Source organism: Papilio polytes, unplaced genomic scaffold, assembly GCF_000836215.1.
Source record: "Papilio polytes unplaced genomic scaffold, Ppol_1.0 DF823934.1, whole genome shotgun sequence".
NCBI classification, from domain to species: Eukaryota; Metazoa; Arthropoda; class Insecta; order Lepidoptera; family Papilionidae; genus Papilio; species Papilio polytes.
Genome location: NW_013525270.1, coordinates 1,633,054 through 1,643,730, shown reverse-complemented (window position 1 = coordinate 1,643,730; position 10,677 = coordinate 1,633,054). Strand labels below are relative to the sequence as shown.

At 34.5% G+C, this 10,677-nt stretch overlaps 1 protein-coding gene across 1 annotated transcript in view; it reads right to left on the bottom strand.

The window, feature by feature from the left end:
- Positions 1–720: 720 nt before the first annotated feature.
- Positions 721–10,677, bottom strand: part of LOC106101967 (pituitary homeobox homolog Ptx1) — a gene marked incomplete at its 5' end in the record, with an annotated part of 28,711 nt that continues 18,754 nt past the window's right edge. The window contains 2 exons of the mRNA XM_013281358.1: positions 721–834; positions 7,358–7,605. Coding sequence (XP_013136812.1) covers positions 721–834; positions 7,358–7,605 — 362 coding nt within the window. The remainder of the gene's footprint in view (positions 835–7,357; positions 7,606–10,677) is intronic.

Here is a 10,677-nt window from a genome sequence, read left to right as displayed (position 1 = left end):
CAGCGTGGCGGGTTCAGCCGCCCGAAACGGTAAATAATACCCTCTTCGCTCGGTTAAGTGAACATAAACGCTCGTTTCCACCCCATATAGAATCGTTTGTTTTACGAAACATAAATTTCACAAATACACGTAAGCGCAAGCTCGACCTAAGTATGCACAAACTCTTTGCCAAATTCGTTGAAATCTTATTACATAATATACCTAAGTACTTCATCTACATTTTGGGGTCCATTTAAAATTTGTAGGTCGATCTACGAAACAAATAGTTATAAAATTACTGACGTATGCATAGCTTTGATTGAATACAGGTTACCAAATATACAAAACATAAACCAAAAAAAAATCCTAAAAGACAGACCACGAGCTGGTACCTACCTAACAGCTTCTGAAGAGATATTTCTAATCACGAATCATGCAAACTTTATTACAAGAAACATATCCGATACTTAAAACGCATACATAATAAATAATTTATAGGTCATTTATTAAAAAATAAATATAAACGACTTTAAATGTGCCACAAAAAGCCCAAAGCATACGGTTGATCAATTGTAACCGCTAACAAACGGGTGAAAATAGCTCCACAGAAGTGTCGGGGTGTTCAATAATGACAACAGAATGATATTTATTTAGGTGCACATATGTGGAAATAATTTCCATTATTTGAATAGCGGGGGCGCCGCGGTCGGAGACGGGGCTGCGCGATATTGCGACGCGGGGCTAATCCTTTAAATATATTATTGCAGGACGGACGCCCGCGCCCTCCTGCCTCCTGCCCGGGATCTCCGGCCTCCTGCCTCGGATCTCCTGCCGCTTGTCGTACGCTGAGGGACGCTGACAATTTTTAATGTTGCAAGATCGATACTAATGTTTGTCGAATATTGTTTTCATTTCATTTGCAACATGCATGAGATGGAGATTTAAATCCAATTTTGTATTATAATTTCAGGAATAAATATTAAATAGTAACTTAAAAAAAAAAACAACTTCAATTGTTTTTTTAATGTTCAAAAATTATAAAAGAGAAACAAAACCTGATGTTACTCAATTATTTCTTGCACCCATTGCCGCTCTATTCATCATTGAATATTATTTACAAACACAAACTTCGAAACATAAGTAAATGGTAAACTAAGAAATTCGAATGTTAATTTTGGTTAATACTAGAAACAATAACAAACTATGCAACGTAACCCTAAAGGATTCGTTCGTCCATTATCATACAAAAGCGTTTTGTCACTTTGTCCACATAATATTCTGTGTAATGAACGCGGTAGCCGCCCTACGCGAATAATAAAGCTATTTTACGGTCAGCGGGACCGCAGGCCCGATAAATTGCCTTAAATTTAAATTAAACTAGAATCACAGTTTTATTAGAGTCATCAATCAAACGTTACGAAACGGTCTTAGTTTGGGCAAAGCATAATAGCCTTAGTTTCGCGGCGGCGTGAGCTTAAAGCTCGGTAATTTGATTTATTCCCAACTACCCGATAGATGCACGTGGTGTGATGAAACGGTTTCTGGATCATCAGCTACGAAACGTCAACATCGGCACGTAGTTTAAATAATATAGTTATTTATGAACCTTTCACATAATTACAAATTCTTTTATAGATATGTTTAATTAGTGTGGAATATTAAAAAAAATAGCGTATGTTACTCCCACATATATATACTATAATTTCCATTAAAAGGTCTGTCAAAATTGGAATGTACTTACTCGTAATATGCGTAATCTAAATGACTTTGGGCATAAAACAAGTAGTAGTTACAAAAAGTTTAGTAAATATTTGGTTTATTATTTTAAAAATAACTATTAAGAGTTCAGAAAATGAAATATTATTTCACTCAAATAAATGGTATTAAAAGTGTATAAATAATTTATGTTTTGGCACTGCTTAGATTAAGGTCGTAAAAATAAGATATCAACGTGGTAGTGACTAGGTCCATTGGGGTGGATTTATTAAATGCACCCCGCGGCGACGGCGCAGGGATGCTACACTAAGATGTACCAACATTTTGGTCAAACTCGCCTGTCCATGAAAACAGTGGGTGTGTTAAAATATTATTAAGTATACAGTTACTTATATTAATGTCTAACTAAAGATCGTAATTTGTTTAAATAATTTTAATTCTTTGGAACATAAGTTAACAAAAATAATAAAAACATTAGCACGAAAATATACAATCCAAATATACTAACTTTTAAAAGAAATCGTGTTATACAATTTTATAGAAAAAATTGCAATTTGTATTAAGCACGTAACATTCGCATTAAGAATTATCAATAAGAAGTTAGTGAATATTACGCATCATATTTGAAATAAATACGAGAAAAAGGTATAGCTTAATTTTACAACCCGCATTTAAAGATAAAAAACGATTTTGTGCTACAAATTTAACTAGTAAATTCACAATGTTGAAATAGCATATCTGTGGTTAATAAATTCGGATTATATGCGATTACAAAATCTTCGAACCATTCACTCGATTACAGATCGTTCATTGAAATAAATTAGCAGCCAAATCCTTGCGAAATCCGTCCGGTCAAAACACGAGGCGTTCGGCCTATCAAAACACAAGTAGGATATCTTCAACCACTAGTCCTAGGCTTATAAGCCAGAGAGATTGATCGAATTATTCAAATTATCAACTCTAAAACAAAGACTTAAGGTTATAAATCGAATGTAGTAAATATTTCGCAGAATTTCACCGTGTGCGAAATATATTCAATAGCTTGTTAATACAATATCATTTGTTTTAGCTGTGGAAATACACTTTAAGAGATTACTGACGGGTGCAGTTTGGACGTTGGCCAGTGGAAACATCACATTATGTGGTTTAATTGTATCGTAATACTCTTGTTTTCATTTAGCATCAGGTAATGTGCATTTATACTCATCAAGCTATTTTAAAATCTGAATTAATTCAAGCTGTAAGCATTTCGTAGCACTATTTTTACTATTTATGTTTCGTGCGATAGCAACTCCGTCGTATTCCTTACATCTCTTTTATATTTTTTCTAAAACAATACTTCTCGCTACGCGTACGTTTGTAAAATAAAAGCTTAATAAAAAAAACAAAACAAAGTGGTAGGAAGTTGTAGGAAGTAGAAGGCGATTCCTGTAAAAGCTTCGATTAAATTCCAACGAGAGTACAGACGCCGTGATGGAAACAACGTGAAGCGTGCTAAACTGTTTGCACACGGGGCAGGCGACACGCGCCACTAAAAGCGTAGCAAAAACCTCGTAGTCTCGTAGCCCTGGTAGCCTCCAGTAGCCGCTACGCTAAATAAATAATGCTACGTGACTAAAGCCCGTCGTCGGACAACGGATGGACAGATTTTAGGGTGCAAATAGTTGTTCTAAATGAATTTACATCCAATATACCACTACTAATATAAAAATAATTCGGAAAGATTACCTTTTTAATAACTACCTGTCTAAAACACCAACTATTAATCAAATTGTATCTATAAATTAGTTACTTTACAGTTATAAAAAAAAATTGATTACGAGCAAAACGCATTGACATTATAGTACAAAATCCCAATTCTATTTAATACATAATACAGGTCTTAAATACTGTTATGTCGTCTACATTCTAGAAGCTTATTCCTTTACATTGTAAGACAACTGTCTGAGAACGCTCGAGTTATATTTAACAACGATATTAAATCCGTTCATTTGTCAAATTATTGAATACCATTTTGTTCGATTATTATCAACAGTTATATTGAAGTAAAAATGGATGTAATTGTTTTAGGCATCCAAGCAATTTTAATCCGAATTTACGAAAATACGAATAAAATGATTTATCTATGTTATTATATACTAGCTTTCGCTCGCGACTCCGTCCGCGTGGTATTTAAAAAAAACAAAAATCAATAGTCTATGTGTTCTTCCAGACTATCTTCTACATCTTTACCAAATTTCATCGAAATCCGTTCAGCCGTTTAGGCTACAAACTCTAACAAACATCCATCTATCCATCCATCCATCTAAACTTTCGCATTTAAAATATTAGTATGAAGTATGATAAAATGAATTATCTTATTTACATTGGCTATATTTGTTAATCCGAAATAAATGGAAACAATTTTTAAACTATTAAAAATCTTGAAACATATTTAAACTCTTACAGCCTTACAAATAAACGCAGTATAAAGCTAAACTTAATAAACTGAATATAAAGCAAATATTAATACAAATTATTTGTAAGGCTGTAGCAATACAAAAAAATAAGATACGAAAAAAATATTCAAACTATCGTCTTATCTATTAATCATCAGATTCAATCCTTTTAAATACTCATCAATACAGTTGACAGTAAAAATTCTAACCTCGAAATATTCTTGTAAGAATAACAAACATGTCGTCTATGAGTCTATGAAAACAAACTTTGTGGACGCGTGGCTAATTTCACGTCGTGCAGTTGGATATGCGATACGGAATGAAATGTGTCAAGAGTTGTTTCACGGACGATTGGCGGCGATCGCTCCCCGTTTCTTTAGAAAACGATTATAATAAACCCTCATCGGGATAAACTTCTTAATAGATTCACGTGTTAAATACGTTTTATTTTTCGTTGTTTTATGAATTGTATGTTTTCACACAATTTTGTCGGTATTTGCATAGGTTCTTAAATGTTTTAAATGAATTTATTTTCAACTAGCTTTGGCCCGCGACTCCGTCTGCGTGGAAAAGAAACAAAAGGAAGTAGCCTATGTGTTCTTCCAGACTACATTCTACATCTATGCCATATTTCACCCAGATCCACCATCCACCTATCCATCCATCCAGCTAAACTTTCATATTTATAATATTAGTAAAAAGTAAAATTACAACTCGCCCTTATCCCTTATGGAGGGTCTGCAAAGTATGTGCTGCTCTTCCATACATCTCTATTAGCCGTCATATCTGAATCCACTGCCTTCTTAACATATCCTCTTTCACACAATCCATCCATACTTTCTTCAGTCTTCCTCTTCCTTTCTAGCCATCCACATTAATTCTTAACACTTTCTGGTGCATGTCCCCATCGTCTCGTCGCATAACACGTCCATACCACGCTAACCTTTTGATTCTCAATTTCTCCGCCACTGGGGCTAGTAAAATTACACGAGGTATAACGTGTTTATTATAATACCAAAATTATACACACCTTCTGTTATATAGGCAATTGACTATCAAGTAACACAATAGTAAATTTGTACATTAATTTAACCCCAAAAGTTGTTTTTTGTCAAAAGATAAACAAACTAAAATAAGACATGCTTTATATTTATAACTAAACGCGGAATATCCTATATGAAATTACAATTCGCGCGAGGAGTAAAGAAAACATTCAGATTAACATTTCATATTTTAAGAGCCAATAAGCAGGCAATGACCCTAATGAGTGGGCAACAAAAATAATGTCGGGCGATTTATTAGTGCGCAAGCGCACAGATTTATCGTATGGCGGGCGCGGGCGCAGGAACACTCGCTAATCCCTTATAATTAGGGTTGTCGATTTTTCTACAGGACAAGAAGTTAAAAATACATTGTAAACAGAATTAGGCAGCAATCTTAACTTTAGCTTATTTAGAAATTGAGTTATTTATTATGTGTATGTTAACAAAAAGTTTTATATCTGCGATTGAAATTTATTTAAAGAAAAATGACATAAATACAATTATAGTTGGATCTCCAAGTTTAAATGCACCGAGACAATTGGCTTAAAATAAGCGACTAAATTCTGTAAATTAAAGTTATCACGTAATTTGAATAAATAATTGGCATTAAAATAACGATAGCGACAGCCCTATCATACGAAAGACAACGTTATTAAGAACACACGGGGCGAATTCAGTGCCGTTTGTACGCGTCGGAATTAATGTCTAACACTTGAAGCGCCTCTCGTGGCGAGACGAAACTAAAGTATCGATTTAATTATCGATTACAAATAAAAGACTACGAGTAGTACAAATTAAATATAAAATGGACTCTTATGTTATGAAAAGACATACGAAATATTGGAGTATACTTAACTGACAATAAAATAACTGACATTAAGAAATCGGCAGATTTGAAAATGTTGTGAATAATCAAAAGCTTTATTAATGTCATAAAATTCTCATTAGGAACAGATTTACAAGTTAATCTATTCAATATAGTACAACAGTAGTCCGCTACGCATAATAAAGAAGAATAAAAAAGTATTATCAAAACAATGCCAACATTTTTCTAGTTCTTAAAACAGTAACGGCATTAACCTATCCCAAGAAACGATTCAGTTAACACGTATCAAAGATTATCCCGGACAATCGACATACCGAAGAAACCGAGAGACATCCGAGGTATGCCGCACACTGTAAATAGTTGCAGGGCTCCAGACCGCAGAATCTAACGCGGGCCTTCGGAAACTATTGACAGTGAGTATGGATACGATCACCCTTAAGCCGGGGATTATGAAGAGACCGAAATAGACGGTTGAAATCCTCGCGGATTAAGGGATCCCGTGTTCCGTCCGACGGCGCGGCACAAAAATATACGAAGACGCGCGCCGGATGCGTCGATCTGGTGCAACGTACAAGACATGATATTGTAAACCACTTCGAAGAAGTTTTATACCCGCTATAGGTTGACAATTACAATAATTGCACAGTTATATAATAACGCCCATAGTAAGGTATTTGAAATTCTAAATACAATAACTACACCATATTACAAAGACATCGCAGATTTTTTTTCCAAATACTTTTGTTTTAGAATTTGAACAGAAAGAAAATATTGTTATTTATTTAATTTAACTAACGATATTTTTAAAAAACATTTATCTTTTTGGATCACAATTTTCTACATTTGACGCCATTAACCATAGAATCTTTACAAAAATAACATAGGTATATTGAATGCATTTGTAGTAATGTAGTATTCCTGCATAGTTTAATAAGCCACATCCTCTACGCTCTAGTTAATTATCGATCCTTTATCAAGCAATAATTACTTATCAGTTTCCGAATGACAAGGCTCGCGATAATGAACCTGTCACTAAAACTTCTATATTGTGCACGTGATAAGCTCTGTAGGAAATTATGTATAGGTATTTGAAATTGTTTTTATGATTGGGTATTTCAGTAGCAATGACAGATTATTTTTCGGGATTTCCCCTAAAACAATCTGCAAGTCAACGAAAGAAATTGTTAATCAGAATTTTAAGTTATACAATGTCGCTTTTTCGATTCCATCATAATTGAATTTAAGTCTTAAAATAATCAGCTAGCAGTCAATGCATTAGAATGCAAAAACAAATGCGATAAAAGTAAGTATACATCTTGTAATTGTAATAAAAGTTACAAATATTTGTTACTTACTCTAACTCTCGCTTCCGTAAGGTTCGTCCACATGGCGATCTCCTCCCGCGTCGACATGTCAGGGTATCGATTCCTCGCAAACGTCGCCTCCAACTCTTGTAACTGTTGGCTGGTGAAATGCGTCCTTTGCCGTCGTTGTCGCTTGTTCTTCTTGTCACCTTTGTCGTCCATCGACGGTTCGTCCGGCCCAACGCCGGGCGTCGTAGATTCGGTCTTTATCGTTGGCTCTGATGTTAACGGTCGATTGCCTGATAAATTTTAAAATGGATTAATATCATTTTATAACATGAAGTCTTCGATGCTAGTCTAAGCTGGGTTTTATGATTACGTGTAATTGTGACGTAACGTTTTTAAGGTAGGTCAGAGTTTCAAATCAGAATGTTTTAAAATCTTGGAGTTACAAAATGTGCCAAGATGGATGCTTTAGTATGTACTAGTTACGTAAGCTTAGTTAACCCAAGTCAAAACGAATGAGGTTATTAGGAATTTGTGCACTGATAGACAATTATATATTGTCTTGTGATGTCACAGATGATTCGTGATGTTACAACAGTAATAATAGCTTACCAGCTGATTTAAATTTCGAATAAACAGCGGCAATTAAACAAAAATAAAATGACCATAAATTGTAGAGCGTCTCACAAAACTTGGAGTACAGATAAAAAATATTGAATCATGGCGGCCGGTAGCGCAAGCTAATACGCGGGATTAGGGCGCAGGCGCACCTAATACTTTTACGACACCGCTGTAAATAAGTTATTCTCGATGAGCGGCGCAACACTATAACATTATTTATGTCACAGATAATAAATTCTTTTTTTGTGACGTCTATTTTTGTGTAATAGTGTGATAAAACGGTTGATTAGTCTATCATTTAGCAAGAAATTCTTTTTGTTAACATTCAATAATTCACGATTTTATAATCTGTTGTAACATCAAGAAATACGTTTATTTCTTGTCACCTATGACCTAAGAGTCGAATTAAATTGTTAACGATTAACAATACTGTGGATTCTTGGCTTGCAAATTTCATGTATAAAATGACGGCGACATATCTAATAAGATTATAATCACGTTGAAAACCTTTGACTAGTTAAATGCCAATGCGTTTAATAGTGCCATTATGCACATAACTAATGCATTTGTTTCATTATGTACTTCAGAGATTTTTAGCCATACCGCAACAACCATTCGTAAATGTTAAGAAGCGGCTAGTTATCAAGCGTCGTATATTGGGATCAAAAATCCATCTCAATGGTGGTAATTTTGTTTTGTAGAATTATAATATTTTATGGATTAAACTACAAACTTCTAGAATGATTATAATTTCTACCAAAATAACAACACGTACACTGATATGTCACCGGGTGATCTCAAATACCGCCCGTTTGTAATTTGACTAGACAATGTTGCTAACATGTATATAGAACTAATTGATTTACAAAACAACCAAAACTATTTATTCTCTTTTTTATAGTTTATTGCTTGATAAAGATAGAAGTAGTTTTCTAAAGGGTTCATAGATACGAAAATTTTGACTCATATAAAATAGTTGATAATATTTTTGTTCAACAGATTTCAACCTAAAACCTTTAATACCTTGATAATCAAAGTTAGCAATCACGACAAAGGGATCACAATAGTAGCTGAAAGTTAAATCCGTATTATTAAATAAAGTTAAATATGTTCATAGGTATTTTGTTGATAAAAACATTATCATCGATTTGTAGTTTGTGCGCGGCTTATGTATTACATTAAGGATTACTGTTAACACTTTTATTGCTGGTATTGATAAATAATTAAGATATTGATTTAATACATTTTTTTACATACTTTAGTCGTGTATTGAATTAACCTTGAATAGGAGTGATAAATGAAAAATATTTTTATGGACTTATATCGTTTTATTTTGATATAGTGTTTTCAGTCAAGTGCACACAGTTTCTATTCAGTTAGGCAATTGTTTTTTGTTTGTCCTAAGTTTAATTCGAAATTTAAAAATATTTCTGTCATACACTAACGTCCTAATGATAGAGATAGCTAGAGTATTACCCAAGCAAAAAAACGATAATACGAACCAGTCACACGGTAACAGTAATATTCGGTCATGTAAGGATTAGTGTATCACCACATTGGACTATATTAAAACCATCAATCTGTACCACGGGCCCAGTCATCGGCGTGTAATGAAGAGGGCAGGATTAAGGGGCGAGAGTGCGGGGAGGGATCGCTGGGCCGCTACCGCGGGCATTCTCTGCCGATACCGCGATAAAATCCGATAGCAGCTATCGATGATAAGCTTTGTGCCTTCGCCGCCCCATCCATCAAGCAGCAACCTTTGCGTTCGGCCGACGCGACAAACTTGTAGGTAAATAGCGCAGTTAACATGTGTTACGATATCGATACAAGCCACTTCAATACTCTACACTCTTGATAATGCCGCTACAACGTTTCCTTTAATGTCGCTAGTTATGTAAGTTATAATGATTCTTATCATCGTGTACGGATCGTAGACACGTTGGTGCTGCAACGCATTTAAATTATCTTTTAACTGTAATGAAGTGTTACACTTAGAAATGACTATTGATTTTGTTAGATACAGAACTAGGTTTTCTTATAAATGTAATTTATAGTATGGGAATGGGAGTTCCTGCATCAAGGATTTGTTGTAATGGCCACCCAAAATTTTATTTGGTACGGTCCTTGCACATTGTTTGGAAAAATGTTATTTATTTTGAAAGTGAGTATATCACTAATATAATAAATGCGAAAATTAAATAGATGGATGGATGTTTGTTAGAGTTTGTAGCCTAAACGCCTCGACGGATTTCGATGAAATTTGGTATAGATGTAGAGGATAGTCTGGAAGGACACATACGCTATTCTCATTTATGTTTTTTTAAACCACGCGAACGGAGTCGCGGGTGAAAGCTAGTACATATATAAAAGTTAAATTTATGTTGATTTAGAGAAGTTATGTTATAAAAAGAAGCCGTTTGAATCCATTTTCCGAACGAATAGTGATAATAAAGCATAAAAAGCGCTCGAGTCCGCAGTCGGCACACATCGCTGGAGCGCTGTTTGTGAAAGCATTAGATCAACAAGCGGGCTATTTGCTATCAGATTCACCGACGGTTTACTCAGTTTGCGTTCAGCTTTAAGTTTGTCACTCTGTGTGGTCCCTCTTACCAATTCTTATGAAATTTGCATCTTTTATCGTAGGTACAATTTATAGAATACTAGCTTTCGCCCGCGACTCCGTTCGCGTGAAATTAAAAAGAAAAACAAAAGTGAGGAGCCTATGTGGTCTTCCAGACTAT